This window comes from Hemitrygon akajei, chromosome 7 (genome assembly GCF_048418815.1).
Source record: "Hemitrygon akajei chromosome 7, sHemAka1.3, whole genome shotgun sequence".
Lineage (NCBI taxonomy): Eukaryota > Metazoa > Chordata > Chondrichthyes > Myliobatiformes > Dasyatidae > Hemitrygon > Hemitrygon akajei.
In genome coordinates, this window is record NC_133130.1 from 106,162,994 (window position 1) to 106,188,843 (window position 25,850).

Below are 25,850 nucleotides of genomic sequence, written 5' to 3' on the forward strand. Positions count from 1 at the left end.
GTCACCTTCCAATCAACTTTGACCAGCTCCTCTCTCATGCCTCTAATTCCCTTTACTCCACTGTAATACTGATACATCTGACTTCAGCTTCTCTCTCTCAATTTGCAGGGTGAATTCCATCATGTTATGATCACTGCTTCCAAAGGGTTCCTTTACCTTAAGCTCCCTAATCGAATCCAGTTCATTTACAACACCCAATCCAGAATTGCCTTTCCACTAGTGGGCTCAATCACAAGCTGCTGTAAAAAGCCATTTTGAAGGCATTCTACAAATTCTCTCGAGATTCAGCACCAACCTTATTTTCCCCGATCTATTTGCATATTGACATCCCCCATTATTATCGTAACATTGCCTTTTTGACATGCCTTTTCTATCTCCTGTTGTAATTTGTAGCCCTCATCCTGGCTACTGTTCAAAAGCCTATATGTAATTCCCATTGGAAAGTTTTTACCTTTGGAGTTTCTTGATACTACCCACAAGGATTCTACATTTTCTGATCCTATGTCACCTCTTTCTAAGGATTTTATTTCATTTTTTTTTAAACCAATCGAGCCACCCCATCCCTTCTGCCTACCTGCCTGTCCTTTCAATATAATATGTATCCTTGGATGTTAAGCTCCCAACTATGATTTTCTTTCAGCCACTACTCAGTGATGCCCACAAAGTCATGCCTGCTGATCTCTAACTGCAGTACAATAATCTACCTTGCTCTGTATACTGCATGATAACACCTTCATCACACTTTTTGATTTTGTCCCTAAGCTACACTGCAACTCATCCCGGTGACTGCAAATGTGCCTTATCATCTGCCTGTCCTGCCTGACAGTCTCACTGCCCCACCCTCAGCCCTATCACTCCGGTTCCCATTCCACTGCCAAATTCATTTAAACCCTCCAACAGCTCCAGCAAACCTGCCCACAGGGATATTGGTTCACCTCGGATCCAGGTGCAACCAACCCCTTTTGTAGAGGTCATACCTTCCCCCGAAGAGATCCCAATGATCCAGAAATCTGGAGCCTGCCCCCTGCATCAGTTCCTCAGCCAAGCATTTATCTGCCAAATTACCCTATTCTTACCCTCCTAGCACATGACACATCCAGAAATTACTACTACAGCATGGTTTCAGATATCAAGAAAACTAGACCAAACATAACTACAGGAAGCAAGTTTCCTAATTAGAGTCTCCTACAAGCATTTGATTCTACTTAATTCCTATTTAATTACAAAAAAATAACTTTACTCCCAAAAACTTAAGTTCCATTAGGCTCATGAATGAAAGGAAACTGGAGGGCAATGTAGGGAAATGGAGCGAAGGGTTAATTGATCTTAGAGTGGGTTAAAAGATAGGCCCAACATCGTGGGCCAGGCGGCCTGTACGGAGCTGTAACGTTCTCTGCTCTGTGTTGTAGCTAGCCAGTATCTCATTGACTGCAACACGTACACCACATAAGGCAGGTTCCTATCTGATGAAATTACAGACAGACAGACATACTTTATTGATCCCGAGGGAAATTGGGTTTCATTACAGCCGCACCAACCAAGAATAGTGAAGAAATATAGCAATATAAAACCATAAATAATTAAATAATGATAAGTTAATCATGCCAAGTGGAAATAAGTCCAGGACCAGCCTATTGGCTCAGGGTGTCTGACACTCCGAGGGAGGAGTTGTAAAGTTTGATGGCCACAAGTAGGAATGACTTCCTATGACACTCAGTGTTACATCTAATGATATACAGGCTAATGATTATAGGGAGGATTATAGGACAGGTTTTTTTTAAAAAAACAGAGTGGTGAGTGTGTGGAACATCCTGCAGGGGTGGTGATAGAGGCAGATACGTTAGGGGCATTTAAGAAACTCTTAGATAGGCACATGGATGATAGAAAAATGGAGACTATGTAGCATTAGATTAAAGATTAAAGGTGAGCACATCATCATGGGCTGAAAGGCCTGTACTGTGCTGTAGTTTTCCCATGTTTTAATAAAATATAGACTTACGATAGCATTTTCATCACATTTGAAGCGTATGGTGGCTGTTTTATTGCGAATTCCATCAGGACATAGGTCTCCATTCTTGTACTGCAGAATGAGCACTCCAGAATCCTCCCACCGGGGCCCAGCAGCCACCTGTCCCAAACTGGTGTACTTGCTGCCGTCCTTCAGGCAGACCGCCGCTCGGAGGGGACAGTCCCAGCTGCCTGCAGACAGAGAGAAACCGGTTTAAACAACCTCTGGGAATCAATCTGCAAACTTCAAAATCATTCCATAAACCAGCCCCGACAAAATGCCAAGAACCCGGCACGTTAGACAGCATCCACGGTGGCGAATGGTTTGTTGTTTCGTTGCTGTTGTAGGTCTAGACCATATGTGGCAAAATCCGGCCCGCGGTGGAATTATCTTTGGCCCGTGAGATAATATCTAATTACTATTAAAGCTGGCCCCAGTAATCGAAGCGCCTATGGCGTATGAGTTTGACACCCCTGGTCTAGACCATGCATGACATGGGTGTGGGGGGGGGGGGGGGGATGGGGGATGGAATTGCTTCAAAGTGGGTATGCCTTGGGGAATTCATGGGACAACATTAGAAAGAAGGCAAAAACAGTGTCTATATACAACAGAAGCATGTCCACGTACACCTTTTCAATTTTCTCCATTACAGTTAACGCACAAACTACACACGAATGTGTCCTGAAATAATTCAAGGCATAGCCTTTATGGAAAGGAGGATTGTTTACTAGATACAACAATACAGTTGTATTGTTATATAATTGTTATATTATACAACAATACAGTTCAGAACAGGCCCTTCGGCCCACAATGTTGTGCTGAACCAATTAAACTAGTAACCAAATGGCTAACTAAACTAATCCCTCTGCCTGCACAATGTCCATATCCTTCCATTTCCCTCACATTCATGTGCCTGTCTAAACACCTCTTAAATATCTCTAATGTATCTGCCCCCATCACCACCCAAAGCAACACATTCCAAATACCCACCACTCTGCAAAATATTTGCCCCTCACATCTGTTTAGAAATTACCCCCTCTCACCTTAAATGTTTGTCCTCTGGTGTTAGATATTTCAACCCAAGAAAAAAAACCCTGTCTATCTATTCTAAGCAAATTTCTCAATCTTACAAACATCTCACCTCAGCCGCCGCCATTCCAGAGAAAACAGCCCAAGTTTGTCCAACCTTTCATTATAGCACATGCCCGCTAATCCAGGCAGCACTGTGGTAAGCCTCTGCTGTACCCTCTTCAGGGCCTCAACATTCTTCCTTTAAGGCTCTAGTCCTTAACTTGCTGGAGTTTAGAAGAATGAAGAGCAATCTCACTGAAACCCATTGGATATTGAATGATAGACTGGACGTGGAGAGGATGTTTCAAGGCGTTTCCTATGTGAGGGAGTGTAGGACGAGAGGACACAACAGAATAGAAGGATGCCCCTTTGAAACAGATGAGGAGGAACTTCTTTAGCCAGAAGGTGGTGAATCTATAGAATTCATTACCACACACAGCTTGGAGGTTAAATCACTGGATATACTTAAAGCAGAGGCTGATAGGTTCTTGATTAGTAAGGACATCAAAGGTTCAGGGAAAACGGCAAGAGTCTGGAGTTGAGAGGGACAGCAGGTCAGCTGTGATGGAATAGCAGAGCAGACTCGATGGACCAAATAGCCTAATTCTACTTCTATTGTCCAAGGAAATTTCAGAGCAAAACAAGCCTTATTATAATCTTTTCTCACAAATTACAATGAGTACAGATTAATGTAATTTCTCGAGGTGGGTAGTGATCACGATGCTGTTTTACATTCTCAGTATTTTCCTGGCACTGCCCCAGCACCACCAGCTTTCTCCAATACCGTTTCAAACTGAACGTTACCTGACTGATGCCAAAATAATCACTGCTGTACTATGCAGCTTGGAAAGTGGAGGAGGTGCAGGCATTGGCCACATTGTAGAATTGAAAACAGTGCCCTGGGAGGCCCAGTATACATCATTACTGAATGGAGTCCTAATTACACAAGACCATTGCCCCCACCCACACATTCCTCGATACACAGGGGTAAGTTAGGTATTGGATTCTCCTTCCCAGGGTGGAAATGTCAAATATTAGAGAGCACAAATCAGAATCACATGAAACATCACTGGCATATCATCAAAATTGTTGTTCAGTGGCAGCAGTATAGTACAAGATGCAATAAAACCGAGTTACAGGGCAAGAAGGGAAAGAAAAAGATTTAGGAGACTTTTAAAATAAAATCAATGGTAGGTGCCTTGAACAGGCCAGAGATTGTTTTGAAACAGATGGAATCACAACATCTAAGAGGCATTTGGACAGACCGATATTTGGCAGAGACCACATACAGGCAGATGGGGTGTGCTTACATCAGCATCAGGGCTGGCTTAGCCACTATGGGCTGAAAGGCCTGCTCCTGTCTAACCCCACTATTCCAAAAAATAAATCAAATAATGGTTTGGCATTAGCCCACCAAAGCTCATCCTCCTGTGTACCCACCATTTTGTGGAACCAATGACTTGCAGACATTGATGTAGTACTTCTGTTTGACATCTGCTTGCTGCTCTATCTTCCAGTTCACTTGGGACTGTGATAGGGAAGAGAGGTCATAGGAGTTCCCATTGCTGTCCCTAAAAGGGAATCAGAATTAGGGTTATTATCGCTGTATATGCAGTGAAATTCGTTTTGCAGCTGCAATCTCTGATTATAAGCTTTAAAATCTAACTGCTCTATATAGAACCTTGCAGTTATAAAGCCGTAAAGACATAGGAGCCGAATTAAGCCATTAAGTGTGCTCCAACATTTTAGCATGGCTAAAATGTTACCTCCCTCAACCCCATTCCCCCCCTTCTCTGTTAACCTTAGACATCCTTCCTACTGAAGGACCTACCAAACTCTGCTTTAAACACACCCTATGAATTTGTAATAGAAAAGTTGTTTTGGTCAATTTGTATGGTCCTAACTTAGATGATCCTTTTTTAAAAATGTATTTGCTTCATTGCCTGATTTAAATGAATATGTTGATAATGGGCAGGGATTTTAACTGTTGTTTAAGTCCCTTAATTGACAAGAGCTCAACCAATCAGCGACTTCCAAATCGTTCTGTGTCAATTATTAATTCCTTTTTGACCGATTTTGGATTGATTGAACTTTGGAGATATTTACACCCTGATGACAGAGAATATTCTTTTTCCTCACGTTTACAGAAAATATTCAAGGATCGATTATATTATAGTCCACCCTCGCCTCTTACTTAGTGTTAAGAATTGCAAATATGACGCTATTGCTATATCTGATCACGTGCCTTTGAGTTTCTCTTTCGAATTCGATGATGCCCGCCCACCTTGGAGTCTAAGACATTATTACAAAATTCTGATTTTGTTAGTTTTATTGAAATCCAGATTTTAAAAAATTTTCTTTTTAATGATATAGGGGGTATGTCTAAATTGATCATCTGGGATACATTTAAAGCATTTTTACGTAGTCAGATCATTTCTTATTCAGCTAAGCTTAAAAACAGACTAAAGTAGAATTAGATAAGATTTCAAAACAAGTTAAAGATTTAGATAATATTTATGCGATTTCCCCTAATATTGCTTTATTTAAACAAAGGGTGGAACTTCAATCACAATATAATTTATTATTAACTCATCCTATTGAAGGCTACTTGCTTAAGCTAAAAAGTCAACTTTATATGTTTGGAGATAAAAATAACAAACTACTTGCATCTCAATTAAAAACGGTCAGAGCCAAAAGGCAAATTTTGAAAATCCGTAGGAAAGATAGCACCCTGGCTTGGGAATATGAAGAAATTAATAAGATTTTTCAAGATTTTTATACTGAACTTTATGAATCTCAATTTCCAGTGCTTTTCCTCAAATTTCTGTTGAGGATCAAAAAAACTCTTGATGCCCAAATTACTGAAGCCAAAATTCATAAAGCTATTTTTTCAATGCAATCCGGTAAGGCTCCTGGACGTGATGGCTACCCTGTAGAATTCTATAAAAAATTTGAAAAATTGCTTTCTCTGTATATGTTGAAAATGTTTAAGGACTCTTTTGTGAAAGGTGATTTACCCTCTACTTTTTATGAGGCTTCTATTTCTTTAATTCTTAAAAAGGATAAAGATCCTACTGATTGTGCCTCATACAGACCTACTTCATTATTAAATGTTGATGCTAAGATCCTGTCAAAGATAATGGCCAATCGGTTGAAAAATATTTTGGGTAAAATTATTTTTAAAGATCAAACATGATTTATAGAGTCATTATTCCTTTTCAAATGTTCGGATATTATTTAATATTATATATTTGTCTTCTTTTAAAACTCCACAATGTGTCGTCTCTTTGGATGCTGAAAAAGCGTTTGATTGAGTCGAATGGAAATATTTATTTAATGTTTTAGAGAAATTTGGTTTTGGTGTTAATTTTAATAATTGGATTAGAATGATATATAAAACTCCTATTGCTACTGTTATTACTAATAATTGTAGATCCCTTTTTTCAGCTTTCACGGGGAACAAGACAAGGTTGTTCATTAAGTCCTTTGTTATTTAACTTAATATTAGAACCCCCTGCTATTGCTCTTCATAAAGTTAAAGATATTCATGGGATTCTTAAGATTTCTCTTTATGCTGACAATTTACTGATTTATATATCTAATAACCATATAACAATTACAGCACGGAAACACGCCATCTCAGCCCTTCTAGTCCATGCCGAAAGCTTACTCTCACCTAGTCCCACCAACCTGCACTCAGCCCATAACCCTCCATTCCTTTCCTGTCCATATACCTATCCAATTTTACTTTAAATGACAAAATCAAATCCTGACGAATCTATTCCTATCTTGCTAAAATTATTTAGTGAATTTGGAGATTTTTCAGGATATAAAATTAATTTTAATAAAAGTGAAATGTTTCCTTTAAATGAATCTTTTTCTATATATGATAATACTCCTTTCAAAGTTGTGGATTCCTTTAGATATCTAGGTGTTATAATCACTAAAAAATATAAGGATCTTTATAAAGCTAATTTTGTTCCCTTGGTAGATTCTGTGAAGTATTTATTTAGCAGATGGAACCCCACTTACGTTTTCACTTGCTGGCCACATCCATATAATCAGAATGATGATTTTACCAAAATTTTTTATATTTATTTCAGAATATCCCTGTTTTTTGACTAAGAAGTTTTTTTGATCGAATTGATTCTATTATCTCATCTTTTATTTGGAATGATAAAAGACCAAGAGTTAATTACAAAAATTTAAAAAGGATGGAGGTCTTGCTTTGCCTAATTTAAGAATGTATTACTGGGCTGTTAACGTGCGATATATGTCCTTTTGGTTGCACTGGGTTGATAAGAACGAACGGCCAATTTGGGTAGATTTGGAATTGAAAGCTGTGAAACAGTTTTATTTAACCTTGTTATTGGGAGCTGCTCTACCTATACAATTAGCTGAAGTTGCTAATTTAAATTTATACCCTGTGATTAAGTATTCTTTACAAATTTGGCTCCAGTTCTGTAATTTTTTTTAAATCTTAAAAAATTCAAACTTTGTAGTTTAATTTATTGAAACTTTTTTTAAGCCTTCTTTGAGTGATCCAATTTTTTTTATTTTGGAAAAATAAAGGTATTAATTCTTTTTTGGATCTATTTAAAGAAGATAGACTGATGTCTTTTGAACAATTAGTTGATAAATACTCTTTCATATTCAACACTTCTTACAATACCTTCAAGTTAGACATTTCTTACAGAAATATTTAAGTAATTTTCCTTGCATATTAGAGGCCGACCTGTTAGATACTATTATGAGTATGCACCCTGTGATGAAGGGTTCCATTGGAAGAATTTATAATTTATTATTACAATGGGATAAGTGCCCTTTCTTTAAGATTAAACAAGATTAGGAAAAGGAACTTAATTTGACTTTTATAACGGAGGACTGGATGAGGATCTTGAAGTTGGTCAACTCTTCCTCGATTTGTGCTAGCCATTCATTGATTCAATTTTAAATTGTACATCATTACTGTTTGACGAAGGAGAGATTGTCTAAAATCTTTCCTGATGTTGATAGTTATTGTGATAGATGTAAAACTGAGACAGCTACACTGACACACACGTTTCGGTCTTGTTCTATACTGGAACAGTTTTGGAAGTCAGTTTTTTCTACAACTTCTAAAGCACTTAAAATTAATTTACAACCTAACAAATTAACTGTGCTCTTTGGAATAATACCTCAAAATATCCGTGGTATTTCTTTGTCTGACCAACATGTTATTGCGTTTGTTACATTGATAGCTAGGAGGGCCATTCTGTTGAAGTGGAAGGATACGTCGGCTCCCACTCTGTCACAGTGGTTCTCTCAAGTGATGTTATGTCTCAGTTCGGAGAAAATTAGAAGTCGAACTTATGTTTGATTTTGAGAAAAGATGGCATTCATTTGCTCGTTACTACCATTTGAGTTAATTGATAGATTTCCTCCACAATCTAATTGTAAATTTTGGTATAATTTTTTTTTGCTGGCGGTTTGATGTTTATCTTTAAAAGCTTTTTGTACGACGCATGGCTCTGGGGTTGAACACTTAATGGGTTCTCTTTTTTCCTCACTTTTTTTCGTGCTTTAGTAGGGCTTTTTTTTCTTTTCTTCTCTTTTCTTTGTCACCATATTTTTCAATCCTTAATATTGTTTTGTTTTCCCTTTTGAGACATTGTGTTACTTACTTCGATGTACTCTTGTTATTTTGGATAATAATAATAATAATAATAATAATAATAATAATAATAATAAAAAGATTTGAAAAGAAAGAATTGGCCTCCACCACCTTCTGTGACAATGAATTTTACAGATTCACCACCCCTCTAGCTAACGAAGTTTCTCCACATCTCCGTTCTAAAGGGATATCCCTCTATTTTAAGGCTGTGCCCACTGGTCCCAGAATCCTGCACTAAAAGAAGCATCCACTCCACATCCACTCTGTGCCTTTCAATATTCGATAGATTTCAATGAGATTCCCCTATATTCTTCTAAGCTCCAGTGAGTACAGGACCAAAGCCATCAAACGCTCCTCATATTTTAACCCTTTTATTCCCTGAATCATTCACACAAACCTTCTCTGGCCCCTCTCCAACGCCAGCACATCTCTCCTTAGATAAAGGGCCCGAATCTGCTCATCATATTCCAAGCGTGATCTGACCAATGCCTTCTAATGCCTCAGCTTTACATCCTTACTTTTATATTCTAGTCCTCGCGAACTAAATGCTAACATTGCATCTGCCTTCCTCATCTCTGACTCAACTTGCAAGTTAACCTTTTGCACCAGGATTCCCAAGCCCCTCTGCACCTCTGGTTTCTGAATTTGTTCCACAGTCTACACTTTTATTCCTTCTACCAAAGTGCATGACCGTACACTTCCCTACACTGTATTCCACCTGCCTAGTTAACCAATTGGCCACTAATATTCCCCACATATCAAGAAAATCACTACCGAGACACCTTCCTTTAACACCATCTAGTTGTGTATTGTCAATCTGACCCGGCCCACTTTACCTTCTCTCCACAAGCACCATTCAGGCACATTTTTCAGCTGCCTTGTGTGGTTTGACACTGTGCTGCACAGGCTACAACAGGTTCCATTTCCAGGAACCGTGCATAAACCAAACAGTTTGCAAGCCAGGAACGTGGCTGCCCTGAAATATGTTCAAATAAAACCACGGGCCAGACAAGGGCAACATGTAGTTAAATCAGGGCATTTCAGAATCAGAATCGGGTTTGTAATCACTGGCATGTCGTGGAATTTGTTGCTTTGCAGCAGCAGTACAGTGCAATACATAAAACAGTATAAATTGTAAATATATGTATGTGTGTATACACACATAAATAACATCCTTGCTTTTATAGTCTAGCCCTCGAAATAAAAAAAATTATATTTTTTAATTAACCAACAAGTGCAAAAAGAGAACAAAACGAGTGAGATGGTGTCCATTGTTCATTCACAAATCTGAAGGCGAAGGGGTAGATGCTGTTCCTGAAACACTGAAGGTGAAGCTCAGACAAGCTTTTTTTTTTAATATATATACACAAGATGCTAAGCTATTGCCATGCACTATTTCCAAATTTGAAAAAGACATCTGCAACCCTGTAGCAGTCAGCAAATCCATCCCATCTCTTGATCATATGTACACCTGTACTCATACCGGCATTTGTTAGCTGGGGAAGATCTGTATTTTTTACACATTTAAATTTCAAATCAAAAATCCCCCAATCCTGGAAAGGCACAATTGCTGATCCAACTGGTCAAGTTTTAAGTAAACACACGAGACTGTGCAGATGCTGGAAATCCAGAGCGCTACAGAGTATTACAGGAACAGAACAAAACGGCAGTGTCTATATGGAAGGGAATAAGCAGTTAATGTTTCAGACCAAGACCCTTCATCAGGACACAGGGCAGTTCCTCCAGAATTTTGTGTGTGTTACTCAGGTTTAGGTAACTGGTTCATCACTCATACACTGCTCACATCCACACTTAACCGTTCAGGGTGAGAAGGACCTACCCTGCATAGGGAAGTTTAACTTAAATACAACTGGAAGCGTGGGGAGAGCATCCTCCATTCTCCTGGCCCACATTCCCCCTACAGACACCCCATTTGAAACCAAATCTGGTAAAGCCCCAAACATGAGGAAATCTGCAGATGCTGGAAATTCAAGCAACACACACAAAATGCTGGTGGAACACAGCAGGCCAGGCAGCATCTATAGGAAGAAGCACAGTTGAAAGTCAAATCTCTTACTATCTTTTCTTTCAGTTAGTCCTGACGAAGGGTCTCGGCCCGAAACGTCGACAGTGCTTCTCCCTATAGATGCTGGCTGGCCTGCTGTGTTCCACCAGCATTTTGTGTGTGTTGCTGGTAAAGCCCCAGCAGTTTAGTCTGCTACAGAGAACTGTCTTGCAGTAGATTTTAAATGGTTTAGACATTTACTAACTTAAAAGTGTAAAATACAACTAAAAGCACTGAAAACACTCGAACAATAAACTAGATGAATACTTAAGGATAGGTTCAACTTTTGCATCTTATCTCTACAACTTTAGATCTGAGAGATAATAAAAAAGTAAATTCCGGAAACACTCAGGTCAGGCCACTTTAGTGGAGAGCAAAACAAAGTTAATGCTTCATATTAAACACAAGAGACTCTGCAGATGCTGGAAATCCAGAGTAACACATACACAAAACGCTGGAGGAACTCAGCAGGTCAGGCAGCATCTATGGAGGGGAAAAACAGTCAAAATTTTGGGCCAAGACCCCTGATCGGGACTGAAAAAGGGGGAAGAAGCCAGAATACGGTGGGGGGGGGGGGGGGGGGGAGGTAGGAGAAAGGAGTACAAGCTGGCAAGTGATTGGAGAAAATAAGAGCCTATGATATTACAGGAAAGATACTAGCACGGACAGAAGACTGGCTGACTGGCAGGAAGCAAAAAGTGGGAATAAAGGGGGTCTTTTCTGGTTGCCTGCTGGTGACTAGTGAACTTTTACAAGGGTTGGTGTTGGGACTGCTTTTTATGATGCACATCAATGGATGATGGAATTAAGGGCCTATCTAAGAAAGGATGTGCTGGCATTGGAGAGGGTCCAGAGAATGATCCTGAATTAAAGGGCTATGAGGAGCGTCTGATGGCTTTGCATCTGTACTTGCTGGAGTTTAGAAGAATGAGCATGGATATCTAGTGTTTTGTGCACTTCATGCAGTCCTGGGTAGGTCTGTAGTCTAGTGTAGTTTTTGTATTGTTTCATGTAGCACCTATGAAAACATTGTCTTGTTTTTACTGTGTACTGTACCCGCAGTTATGGTTGAAATGACAATAAAAAAATGACTTGACTTGAATATTTAAAAGCCCAGATAGAATACATGGAGAAGATGTTTCCTATAGTGGGGGAGTCTAGGACCAGAGGGCACAGCCTCAGAATACAAGGACATCCCTTTGGCACAGAGATGAGTAGTAACTTCTTTAGCCAGAAGGTAATGAATCTGTGGCATTCAGTATCTTTAAAGGGGAAGTTGACAGGTTCTTGACTAGCAAGGGTTTCAAAGGTTACGGGAAGAAGGCAAGAGGATGGGGTTGATAGGGACAATAAATCAGCCATGATGGAATGGCAGCAGACTGGTCTTTTTCTGCTTCTGTGTCTTATGGTGTTAAGATCTTATGGTCTAATCTAGGTGAAGGGGAAGATAGGTGGGGGAGGGGAATGAAGTGTAAAGCTGGAAGGTGGATCAGTAGAAGATGTGAAGGACTGAAAGAGGAACCTGATGGGAGAGAACAGTGGACCATGAAATAAAGGGAAGGAGGAAGGGCACCAGAAGATGGTGATGGGCAGGTGGGGAGAAAGGCATGAGGGAAGCCAGAAAGGGGAATGGAAAATGGGAGGGGAAGCAGAAAAATTACCGGAAGTTAGAGAAGTCCATGTTCATGCCACCAGATTGGAGGTTAGCCAGACAGAGTGGCCTCATCATGACTGCCATGGACTGATATACCAGACTGGGAATGGGAAGCAGAATTAAAATGGGTGGCCACTGGGAAATTACGCCTTTTGTGGTAGACGGAGAGCTCGATGAACGGCTCCCCAAATCTACGTTGGATCTAACCGATGCAAAGGGCGCACAGGAACATTGGATACAGCAGATGATCCTGACAGATTCGCTGGCGAAGTGTCACCTTGTAATTCTAAGGAAGAGCTTGAAGTTCAATTGCATTTCTCTTCCCACAGGTGTGTATTTCCAGCATTTTTTGATTTTATTTTAGATTTCCAACATGTCCCTTTCTCTTTCCATTTTTGGATCCCGAACTTGAAATTACCTCCAAATATGGACAGAATACCTTTTTAAATGCAAGGGAGAGTTCCCGCTTCACTACAACGCACACTGGCAGGTTCAGAATACTCAACCTACAAGTCTTAGATCTCTGTGCTCAATAGCACTGGCCAGATAGAGTCTGTGATGTCCACTGTTGTTTCAACAGGTAACGGGCAGCAGCTCCAGAACCAGCAGTGTTCACCAGACATACCCATTTCAGCCCAACAGCAAAGCCTGCTGCTATGACAGCCCCTCAATGCCCCAATACAAAACGCTAGAATTCAAAAACACAAGATTCTGCAGATGTTGTAAATCCACAGCCACACACAAAAATACTGGAGGAACTCAGGTCAGGCAGCATCTGTGGACAGGAATAAAGAGAACACGAGGAAATCTGCAGATGCTGGAAATTCAAACAACAACACAAAGTGCTGGTGGAACACAGCAGGCCAGGCAGCATCTATAGGGAGAAGCGCTGTCGACGTTTCAGGCCGAGACCCTTCGTCAGGACTAACTGAAAGGAAAGATAGTAAGAGATTTGAAAGTAGTGGGGGGGGAGGGGGAAATGCAAAATGATACGAGGGGGTGGGATGAAGCTAAGAGCTAGAAAGGTGATTGATGAAAGTGATACAGAGCTGGAGAAGGGAAAGGATCATGGGACGGGAGGCCTCAGGAGAAAGAAAAGGGGGGGGGGGGAACACCAGAGGGAGATGGAGAACAGGCAAACAACTAAATATGTCAGGGATGGGGTAAGGAGGGGAGGAGGGGCATTAACGGAAGTTAGAGAAGTCAATGTTCATGCCATCAGGTTGGAGGCTACCCTGCCGGTATATAAGGTGTTGTTCCTCCAACCCGAGTGTGGCTTCATCTTGACAGTAGAGGAGGCCATGGATAGACATATCAGAATGGGAATGGGACATGGAATTAAAATGTGTGGCCACTGGGAGATCCTGCTTTCTCTGATGGACAGAGCATAGGCGTTCAGCGAAACGGTCTCCCAGTCTGCGTCGGGTCTCACCAATATATAAAAGGCCACACCGGGAGCACCGGACGCAGTATACCACACCAGCTGACTCACAGGTGAAGTGTCGCCTCACCTGGAAGGACCGTCTGGGGCCCTGAAGGGTGGTGAGGGAGGAGGTGTAAGGGTAGGTGTAGCACTTATTCCGTTTACAAGGATAAGTGCCAGGAGGGAGATCGGTGGGAAGGGATGGGGGGATGAATGGGCAAGGGAGTCGCGTAGGGAGCGATCCCTGCGAAAAGCAGAAAGGGGGGGGGAGGAATAAAGAGATCTTCCTCTCCTCCACCTTCTTATTCTGCCTTCTTCCTCCTTCCTTTCCAGTCCTGATGAAAGGTCTTGGCCCAAAACATCAACTGTTTATTCCTCACCATGATGCTGTCTGACCTGCTGAGTTCCTCCAGCACTTCGCATGTGTTCAATTTGCAATTCATTATTCATCTTAACAATTGCATTTAAACACCTAATATTATTTAGAAATCTATTGGAAGAACATACCTTACAGTACATTCAATGGATTGGAAAGGTGGGCAAGCATATGATGTGTGCCATTCAAAGAGGTACGTGCAGTCTGGGGTTTCTCTCAGAAACACTGGCTTGCCCTGTGATCAAAAAGGACAAAATGTCAATTCCTGCACTTTAAAGAGAAAGCATATAGTTTACAATGTTACACAGTTCTCATGACATGAGAAATGCGGCCTGCTGGAGACTGTCACGAAAGCTCATAGCAAAGATGCATTATACTTCATTAGTCTGTCTTCCTTTTGCAAGTAAACAGACATCCCATAAAAGGAGTTTCTACAACAGGCACACACATTATCTCATTGAGCCTGCCAATGAAAGCAAACAGGATGCCTACTAAATACTTCCTGCATATGGGAGTGTGTTTCTAAAAGACTTAGCCATTCCCTAAACAAGAGGGTCAGATCCAATAAAGGCAAAACAAGTGGGAAGATATCATCATTACAGAGGAGATTTACTAGAATGTTACCTGGGTTTCTGCACCTAAGTTACAGGGAAAGGTTGAACAAGTTAGGTCTTTATTCTTTGGAGCGTAGAAGGTTGAGGGGGGACTTGATAGAGGTATTTAAAATTATGAGGGGGATAGATAGAGTTGACGTGGATAGGCTTTTTCCATTGAGAGTAGGGGAGATTCAAACAAGAGGACACGAGTTGAGAGTTAGGGGGCAAAAGCTTAGGGGTAATACGAGGGGGAACTTCTTTACTCAGAGAGTGGTAGCTGTGTGGAATGAGCTTCCAGTAGAAGTGGTAGAGGCAGGTTCGGTATTGACATTTAAAGTAAAATTGGATAGGTATATGGACAGGAAAGGAATGGAGGGTTATGGGCTGAGTGCGGGTCAGTGGGACTAGGTGAGAGTAAGCGTTCAGCACAGACTAGAAGGGCCGAGATGGCCGGTTTCTGTGTTGTAATTGTTATATGGTTATATTTGCCTGTCTGCTATGACCTCTGAGCAATTCTCCAGATATGACAACAATCCAGTGTCTGCCAAAGTCTTTTTTTTTTTTAAAAACACTGGCACAGGGACTGAAAACGTCAGAAATATTCAGGTCAGGCACATCTTTGGAGAGAGTACTTTACTGGAGAGGATGGCTCAAATCAGGAGAGAGTTGACAAACTTTTATCTGAACAGTTACGTTGAAAAGTATTTGAGCTGATAGGTGAACTGTACATTGCCACTGATGCTGCCTGGTCTATTAAGTATTCACATTTTTTGTTTGTTTTTAAATTTAAGAATTACAGCATCTGAAGATTTTGCTTTATTTTTATGGACCTCATGAGGGATGGATTTGGGATTTACAGTCCTGGATTTTTAATGCGTTGAGTTAATCCAGAACTTTTGTTGCTTGTCAATGATTCTGAACAGCTTCACAATGTGAACCTGTTGTCAGCACAGCTCCAGTTTTGTCAGGGCAGTGCCAACCAATGAAGACCTAGTCCAGGTCCCCCAAAACTACATTTGGGAATCAGACTTACAGTTCAAAGAAAAAGATTGTGAACCCTTTGCAATTACCTGATTTTCTGCATAATTACTCACAAAATGTGGTCTGATCTTCATCTAAGTCACAATGATAGACAAACACAATCTACCTGAACTAATAACACATAACTGTACTTTTTCTCGTCAAGACCAAGTACACTATTTAAACAATCACAGTCTAGGTTCAAAAAAGTATTTTACCCTCTGGGGTAATGCCTTCTACCAAAGCTATTTGGAGTCAGGTGCTGCAATCAATGAGATTGGATGTGTGGGTTGTAGAGGTGCCCTGCCCGATACAAAAGACACACTAAGTCAGATTACTGACAGACACTGCTCTTCTCAAAAAAGATCTGGTTATGTGCACCATGCCTCGATCAAAACAAGTTAGAGGTCCTCAGAATTGTAGAGATGCATGAAGCTGGAAAAGCATTTCTAAATCCTGAGTGTACATCAGTCCACAGTAAGAGAAATTGTCTGCAAATGGGGGAAATTCAGTAGGAGGGAGCATCCTGCAAAGATCACACCAAGAGCACGATGTGCAATGCTGAAGGAGGTGGAAAAGAACCTCAGGGCAGCAAAAGACCTGCGGAAATCTCTAGAACTTGCTAAAGTCTCTGTTCATGAGTCCACTGTAAAACAAACACTGAACAAGAATGGTGTCATTGGAAGGACACCACAGAGGAAACCACTGCTCTCCAAATAAAAAACGTTGCTGCATGTCTCAAGTTTGCAAAAGACCACCTGGATATTCCACAGTGCTTCTGGGACAATGTTTTGTGGATAGATGGCACAAAAGTTTAATTTCTTTGGCAGAAATGCACACCAGTATGTTTAGAGGAAAGAAGCACACCAACACCAAAACCACATCTCAACTGTGAAGCATCCCCATGGTTTGGGCGGCTTTGCTGCCTCAGGGCCTGGACAGCTTGCAATCGTTGAGGGAACAATGAATTCAAAATTGTATCAAGACATTTTACAGGAGGATGTCAGGACAGTGGTCCATCACCTGAAGCTTAATAGAAGTTGGATGATGGCAGTAAGACATTGACCTGAAACGCAAGAGTAAATCAACAACAGAATGGTTTGAAAAGAAATTCGTGTTTTGGAATGGCCAAGTCAGAGTCCAGACCTTCACCCAATTGAGAATCTATGGCATGACCTGAGGAGCGCTGTTCATGCAAGGTATCCCAGAAATATTGATGAACTGCAACAGTTTTGTATGGAGGAATGGTCTAAAATTCTTCCTCGCTAACGTGCAAGTCTGATCAGCGGCTACAGGAAGCATTTGGAGACTATTGTTGCCAAAGGAGGTTCAGTTATTAAATGCAAGGATTCACTTGCTTTTCTCAGCCTGCACTGTGAATGATTAAAGAATGTGTTCAATAAAGACATGAAAAGTACAACTGTTTGTGTGTTATTAGATTGTGTTGGTCTATCATTGTGGCTGAGATGAAGATCAGACCACATTTAATGAATAATTAATGCAGAAAACCAAGTAATTGCAAAGAGTTCACAAACTTTTTCTTGCAACAGTGCGTTGTAAAATTTGGCTTGCAGCAGCAGTACAGTGCAAAAACAAAAATTACTATAAATTACAAAAAATAAAAGTGCAGAAGTAAAGGAACAAGGTAGTATTCATGGGTCCAAGAGTCTCTACCAGCCACTGGAATTCAAGAAATTTGTACTAAATTTATAAGGTATAGGAGCAGAATTAGGCCATTTGGCCCATCAAGTTTGTTCTGCCATTTCATCACGGCTGATCCATTTCCTCTTTTATGCAGGTTTACTGCTCTTCCAAATGTATGCAGGTTACTCCCAGCTAGAACTTGAAAATGTAAGGCACACAGTGATATCTCACATTTTAAACTGAAGCCAGTTCGTGTCTAGGGTTGATTTTGTAAATTTCATGCAATATATAATTAATACTGCATCATCAAATCACTATGAAATAGCAATTCACTTACTGGGGTTTGTCTGTGGTCACAGTAGAACAGGATGGCTGTCGATCGTTTGTAGATTTTGTGGCAAACGTCTCCCCTGGTATAGTTGATCATTATCAATCCATCTTCGTAGGTTAGGTTCTGAGTAAGTCGTCCTTATTTAAATAAAGTTAATATTAAATACACCATAATCAGGTCAGAGGAACTGCTTTAAATGGCCAAAGATAGATAACTTGAAACCAGGTCATTTGGATTGTCAAGTAATTTTAAAAAGTGGAATAAAAATACAAATAGCCATTCCAGTAACAAAGTAGACATGAAATAATAACTATTGCTGCAGATGTGCCAGGCCTCCTGAATGTTCTTAGCATTTGCTTTCAGAATTCCAGCATCTGCTGCTTTGTATTTCCACTACGTTTCTAAATAATGGCCTGAACTTAATATCTCTACAAACAATTTCCAACATCATTTTCCACAGAGCGAGTCATAACTTTAAGATACAAATGCTTAAGATTCTTCAGATAGATTAATTTGACTTTCGAGCTCCCTGAATGTTTGTGGCACCAAAATTACAACATTCAACAAACTGGTCACAAATTAATCATTCAACAAACTGGTCACAAGTGGGTACGTTGGCCTTCCAGTTGTAATTTCAACCCCAAGCTCATGCCCAATGCATGTCCAAAGATAAAAGTTGTACAATTTGAAATAAGGAATTAAATGAAATTAAGACTATTTAGAATGTCAACTCTGTACATGGGACAGTACAGCACCTTCATCTCATAATGTTGTGCCAACCCTTTCACCCACTCCAAGATCTAATCCTCCCCCCCCCCACTATTTTTCTTCCATCAATGTACTTAATAGTTTCTTAAATATCCCTATGTATCTGCCTCTACCACCACCCCTGGCAGTGGGCACTAGTAAGATTGTCACCCTTTTAGAGCGCTTGGCAACCTTTGCCTGCAGCTATGAGACACTGAAGATGACTTTGAACACTCCTGCCAGTTGGTTGGCACAGGTTTTCATACTCAACCACTGTGTAACCACTCTTTACCTCTGTTATCCCCCCTACACTTTCCCCCAACACTTCAAAATTATGCCGCCTTCTATTAGCTATTTCCAGCCGGGGAAAAAATCTCCGGATGTCCACTCCATCTACGCCTCTTATCACCTTCTCACTCCTCTTCTCTCGAGAGAAAAGTCCCAGCTTATTCATAATCCATCCTAGTAAATCTCTTCTGCCATCTCCAAAGCTTCCCCAGAATCAGGTTTAACGTCAGGTGAAATTTGTTGTTTTGCAGCAGTTATATTGCAAAAAAAAGCAAAATAAAACAATACTGAGGTAGTGTCCATGGGTTTGTTGTCCATTCAGAAATCTGATGGCAGAGGGGAAGAAGCTGTTCCCGAAACACTGAGACGGCATGTGCTGGGTGAGGGGGGTCTTTAATGATAGAAGTCACCGTTTTGAGGTATCGCCTTTTGAAGTTGTCCTCGATGCTGGTGAGGTGAGTGTCCATAATGAAGCTGGCTGGGTTTGCAACTTTCTTGCAGCTTTTTCCAATAGTGTCCCGTGGCCCGTCCATTCCAGACGGCGATGCAAATGGTCCGAATGCTCCTCACGGTACATCTATAGAAATTTGTAAGGTCTTTGATGACATACCAAGTCTCCTCAAACTCCTAATGAAATATAGCCACTGTTGTGCCTTCTTTGTGATAGTATCAATACGCTGGACCCAGGATAGATCTTCAGAGATGTTAACACCCAGGAACTTTCCACTGCTGACCCCCTGATGAGGACTAGTGTGTGTTGCATCCACTTCCTTCCCCTGAAGTCCACAATCATTTCTTTAGTCTTTCTGATGGTGAGTGTAAGACAGTTGCTGTGACATCACTCAACCAGGTGATCTATCTCACTACTTGTCACCATCTGAAATCCTGCCAACAATGGCTGTGTCATCCGCAAAGGAATAGATCATTTTTGAGCTGCGTCTAGCCACACAGTTTTGGGTGTAGAGAGAGTAGAACAGTGGGCCAAGCATGAATCCTTGAGATGCACCAGTGAAAGGGAGATATTATTTCCAATCCACACTTTGGTCTCCCAGTGAGGAAGTCAAGGATCCAATGCCTGGGTTTTGGATCTTGTGTAGTACTGAAGGTATGATTTTGTTGAATGCTGAACTGTATTCAATAAACAGCAGCCTGACGTAGGTATCACTATTATCCAGGTGATCCAAGGATGAATGAAGAGCCAGTGAGATTGCATACGCGATAAGCAAGTTGCAGTGGGTCTTGGTCCTTACATAGGTGGGAGCTGATTCTAGCCTTGCTTCATCATAGTAGATGTTATTGAGGCAGCTCACGCTGCTCTTCTTGGGCACTGGTATGATTGTCACCCTTTTAGAGCACTTGGCAACCTTTGCCTGCAGCTGTGAGACACTGAAGATGACTTTGAACACTCCTGCCAGTTGGTTGGCACAGGTTTTCAGAGCCTTACCAGGTACACCACTAGGGCCCGATGCCTTACATGGGTTCACCCTCTTGAAAGATGTTCTGACATCAGCCTCCAACACACATCAGAATCACCAGATGCTGCAGGGATTCGCAGTGTAGTTTTATTCTCCCTTTTCAAGTGTGCATAAAAGGTGTTGAGCTCATCTGGGAGTGAAGCATCACAACCATTCATGATGTTAGCTTTCACTTTGTAGGAAGTAATGCCCTGCAAACATTGTCAGAGCTGATATGCATTGGATTTTGTTTCCAACTTCAATCGGAATTGTTGTTTCACTCTTAAAATAGCCTTCCGTAGACCGTGTAGGTGATTTAGCTTGATCTAGAATTATAATTAGCCTTCTGTAGGCTGTACCTTGATTTACTGTATAGTTATAGATCACCGGTCTTGAATGCACAGATCTAGCCCTCAGCAGACTACAAATCTCCTGGTTCGTCCATGGCTTTTGGTTTGGATATATCTGGTATGTTCGCAAAGGCACACACTTATCCACACAGATCTCAATGAAGTCCTTCCCATAACGTGGCAACCAGAACTGAACACAATACTCCAAGTAGCATACACAAAATGCTGGAGGAACTCAGAAGAACTGGCAGCATCTATGAGAAAGACCTCATCTTTTTATTTTCCAGTCTTCATGAAGGGTCTCAGCCCAAAACGTCGTTTACTCTTTTCCATAGATGCTGCCTGGCCTGCTGAGTTCCTCTAGTATTTTGTATGTGTTACTCTGATTTCCAGCATCTGCAGGTTTTCTTGTGTTTGTGACAATACTCTGAGTATGGCCTAGCCAGAATTTTATAGAGCTGCAACAATTTCTAAAGTAACAAATAGCAACTAGCAGGTTACACTGTACATCACCTCCATTGGTGAACCGTTACCCCCTACAGAATGGGGTCTTTGTAAAGCAGATGCAATCACAGGGCAATGTCATCTAAACAGGCAACGGTAATGAGCAGGCCACTGCTGCTACCACAGTATCACGAGAAAACTGAGTTTCAGCTCTTCCCTGTGGAGTGCTGACAAAGAGCCACGACCAAGACCGCAGGAAGCAGAGCAAATTGCAACCTCCATCTGACCAGGTGGGGGGTGGGGGGGGGGGGTGGAATATTAAGATCTGTTGGGAAGGATGGCTTTCCACTGAAGAGTCAGCAATGAGGTCAGATTCAGCTTAGGAAGAGGGCAGATGTTGGACTGCATTTTCCTATGTATCCCGCTAGGAAAATGTTTCATGACTGATCCCACCATTCTTGATGCCTGGCCTACAGGAAGCTGTCAAGTTTCTCAATGGTTAATCAAGACAGAGCATTAAAAGCATATCTACACAGAGTGTTACCAGGAGAAAGTAGCATTCATCATCAAGGAGCCCACACTTCCACAGCAGGACGGCCACACAGGAGCCTTCACTCCCACACCACCCGGTTCAGGAACAGTTTCTACCCATACCAACCATCTGGCTCCAGAACCAGTGTTCACCTCAACACCAAACTGTTTTCACAACCTATGGACTCACTTTCAACGACTTTTAACTCAAGTTCTTAGCATTATTTGCTTATTACCATTTGATTTACTTTATTTGTACAGTTCACCTTTTTTAGCACATTGGTTGTTCGTCTTTGTGCAGTTTTCCATTGATTCTATTGTATTTCTTTGTTCTGTTGTGAATGCCTGCATGGAAATGATTCTCAGGGTGCCATCTACATATACTTTGAACTTTTGAAATTAAGATACAGTACTGTGCAAGCCTTAAGCAAATATGTAGTTAAGTGCCTAAGAGTTTTGCACACTACTGCAATAATTTTATGTATTGCACTGCACTGCTGCTGTTCAAAAAAAACTCACGTCGTATGCGAGAAATGATAAACCTGATTCTGACGTGGGTCTTCATTGTGAACTGAGAGGGGAGGGGGCAAGGAGAGAGGAAGCATGGTTGGAAAAGGGGGAGAGAGAGGAGGGAGTGGGAAGCACTAGAAAGACATTCTGTAATGATCAATAAACCAATTGTTTGTAATCAAATGACCTTGCCTGGTGCCTCAGGACTGTGTCTGCAGCCGTGCCTCTCCCAGCATGCCTCATCTGCCACCTGCCCCACACCCTTCCTCACCATTCCCAACGTCCTTCAGATTTACAGACTTGCTCTAGGCTCCATGTTAACAAATACAGGACTGTGCGGACACCAAATGCCAAGATTTCTCTTTTGGGAGAATAAATATTAAGGAATGACCTTCAACAAAATCATTGTTTATATTATTCCTCTTCCCAGAATAGAAAACTTCCCTAGAAAATTCTCAGCTGGCATATATCAGTACATTAAAGGAAAAACATACCAGCAACTTTGTGAGTACGTCCTTTCACTTGACATGCTGAAACCGCATCTTCCTGACTGCCTGTGTCACTTCCACACTTGAAGTCTCTCAACTGGTCACAAACTCCAAAGTAGTATGTGTATTCATCAACTTTAATCTGATATTCTTTGTTTGCCAGCGGGCGAAGATCAAGTACATAACCATATTTGGGGTCTTTAACCTGGCAATTTTCACCTGCAAGAGCAAACACATTCTTGTTAATGTTGCATTGTACAATTTATTGTCTCCATTTTATGCTTCATACCTGTATGGTTTGCATTATCCAGACTTAATTCTGTCATTTCATTTCTAACTAAGCACTCGTTCTAAATGTTACTCCCTAAACGTCCTTTAACTCAACTACTTCTGAAATGTCCTTTAAAGCAATTAACCCTTCCATTACACACTACTGTGTGTAATATAATAAAACACTCATCTTTTGTCAATTCTTCAATGCACAAATCCAGAAAGATCTTGTATATATCATAAAATTATCCAACACATTACTACTATTGATTTCTACATAAAAGAATCTGGGCAGGCTCTCCGAGTCAATGAAATATGTCGAACTAGTCCAAGTCTTAACAAACTGAACACTTCAGGCATTGCAGCTAGCAAAGTTGTTGCAAGTACAGTCAGAAATCTTCATGGAACTGACCAAAGCACTGAATCAAGTTCCCACAACATCCCAGTACTGGGAACCATGTCCGAAAGAACTATATGACTACTTCCAGTTATCCAAGGCTCGACAACGAGGAAAGATAGGGTAAAGCTCAGCATTAAAAGATCTGAACAATATAAACTATGATCTGTAAATTAACTGGACCAAATTTTAAGTATAAAGGAATTAAAATTGTAAACTCAGTCATGGCTACTAGCCTCCCCAGCATCCAAGACATCTTCAAGGAGTGCCTGAAAAAGATGGCATCCATAATTAAAGACCCCACATTACCCAGGACATGCCCTGTTCTCATTGCTACCATCAATGAGAACCTGACACACTCAACCATTCAGAAACAGCTTCCTCCCCCGCCATCAGATATCTGAATGAACGTCCCTCACTACTTTTGTTTTCTCTTTTTGCATTACTTATTTAACTTTTAAACATACTTACTGTAATTTAAGTTAGTTTTACATATTGGAATATACTGCTGTCACAAAACAAATTTGATGATATATGCTGGTGATATTAAACCTGATTCCGAGTAATCAATTTTTATAAATCCTGACCAGTTTTCCGAAGTTCTTTATGGAGCTGGTGCCCAATGGCTAAAAATGAACGGGCTTCACCAAAGAACAAGACTTAACTTATAAATTAGTTATACTGTCACACCCACAAACTTTTACCTTGGGCCCTGCGAACCGGACATGCAGCAGGAGTACGCCACACAAAAAGATACTCGCAATCATCAGTGCCTTCAAATACAGGGGAGCCCTGCAGTGGAAGAGAGCAAATTTACGGCAAGGCAATTCAGAAAGGCACAACATCCTTTAGAAACAGTTCCTGGATCAAGACCAAAATTTACTAACTTAGAAAGAGATCAAAAATGGCAACAGCAGCTTCAATGGGGGGGGGGGGGGGGGGGGGAGGGGGGGAGAGGAGGGAAGATGGGGTTGTTCTCCTTCAGGGTACTCAAATTTAAGAAACACTTAAAAATCATAAATTTCTGATAGTGCATTAAATATAAAACATTTGACTTTGTAAATTTTAGTAATACAGCATGTTAATGATGGCAGAATATAGTGTTAATGGTAAGACTCTTGGCAGTGTGGAGAATCAGAGGGATCTTGGGGTCCGAGTCCATAGGACGCTCAAAGCTGCTACGCAGGTTGACTCTGTGGTTAAGAAGGCATATGGTGTGTTGGCCATCAATCGTGAGATTGAGTTTAAGAGCTGAGAGGTAATGTTGCAGCTATATAGGACCCTGGTCAGATCCCACTTGGGAGTACTGTGCTCAGTTCTGGTCGCCTCACTACAGGAAGGATGTGAAAACCATAGAAAGGGTGCAGAGGAGATTTACAAGGATGTTGCCTGGATTGGGGAGCATGCCTTATGAGAATAGATTCAGTGAACTCAGCCTTTTGTCCTTGGAATGATGGAGGATGAGAGGTGATCTGATAGAGGTGTACAAGATAATGAGAGGCATTGATCGTGTGGATAGTCAGTGGCTTTTCCCCAGGGCTGAAATGGCTAGCATGAGAGGGCACAGTTTAAAGATGCTTGGAAGTAGGTACAGAGGAGATGTCAGGGGTAAGTTGTTTGTTGTTTTTTTTTTAAGTAGAGAGTGGCGAGTGCGTGGAATGGGCTGCCGGCGACGGTGGTGGAGGCGGGAAACGATAGGGTCTTTTAAGAGACTCCAGGATGGGTACATGGAGCTTGGAAAAATAGAGGGCTATGGGTAAAGCCTGGGTAGTTCTAAGGTAAGGACATGTTTGGCACAACTTTGTGGGCCAAAGGGCCTGTATTGTGCTGTATGTTTTCTGTGTTTCTAAGTTCTAACAGGCACTTCTGACCCAGCTGGCCTGCAACGTCCAATTAACCTACCAACTGGATGCCTTTGGACTGAGGGAGGAAACCCACATGGTCAGACAGAGAAAGTGCTCTCCTTAGACAGCGGTGGGAATTTTACCTGGGTCGCCAGTCCTGCTAACCACTACACAACCATGCCACACCTAACATTTTCCCTTCTGCAGGAGAAAAGGTAATCAGGTTTTAATTAAACTTCTAAAGAACTAGTGCTACTCTCTTCATCTAATGACCTAGAGAAGCTGCATGGCTTTGAGTACTTCTTAAATCTCCTTGTAGGAGAACAATCCTAGCTTCCCCGCTCTTCACTCAGTTGAAGTCCATCTGCTGACACCATTTTGAACTTGTGTAAACAGGCAAATTGTTTTGATCAGCGAACTGAATTTTATTCCTCAAGCACAGCTGGTGACCTAGAAAGCACTGACTGAAAGGCTCATACAATAGTGATTTCCAAAAAGGGAAACCAGTATATATTTTGGAAGAATACATTTGTAGGGCTATGGAGAGGAGCATGGAAGCATTATTTAAAAACACCAGAAGAAGCACACAGGCCTAAACTGACTCCCTTTGATAAGTGTTGTATGAAAGTGAAGGACAATTAAAATTCTTCCCTCCCAAAGGAAAATCAGAAACTTGCATTACAAAT

General features: G+C 41.2%; 1 protein-coding gene across 1 annotated transcript in view; it reads right to left on the minus strand.

Annotated features, from left to right (window-relative positions):
• The window catches only part of igf2r (insulin-like growth factor 2 receptor), a 200,444-nt gene that overhangs the window by 55,796 nt on the left and 118,798 nt on the right, over nucleotides 1–25,850 (minus strand). Inside the window, exons 26-31 of the mRNA XM_073051626.1 lie at nucleotides 24,025–24,112; nucleotides 22,660–22,872; nucleotides 17,848–17,978; nucleotides 14,382–14,485; nucleotides 4,520–4,650; nucleotides 2,000–2,199 (exon numbers count right to left, since the gene is read on the minus strand). Of these exons, the coding sequence (XP_072907727.1) occupies nucleotides 2,000–2,199; nucleotides 4,520–4,650; nucleotides 14,382–14,485; nucleotides 17,848–17,978; nucleotides 22,660–22,872; nucleotides 24,025–24,112 (867 nt within the window). The remainder of the gene's footprint in view (nucleotides 1–1,999; nucleotides 2,200–4,519; nucleotides 4,651–14,381; nucleotides 14,486–17,847; nucleotides 17,979–22,659; nucleotides 22,873–24,024; nucleotides 24,113–25,850) is intronic.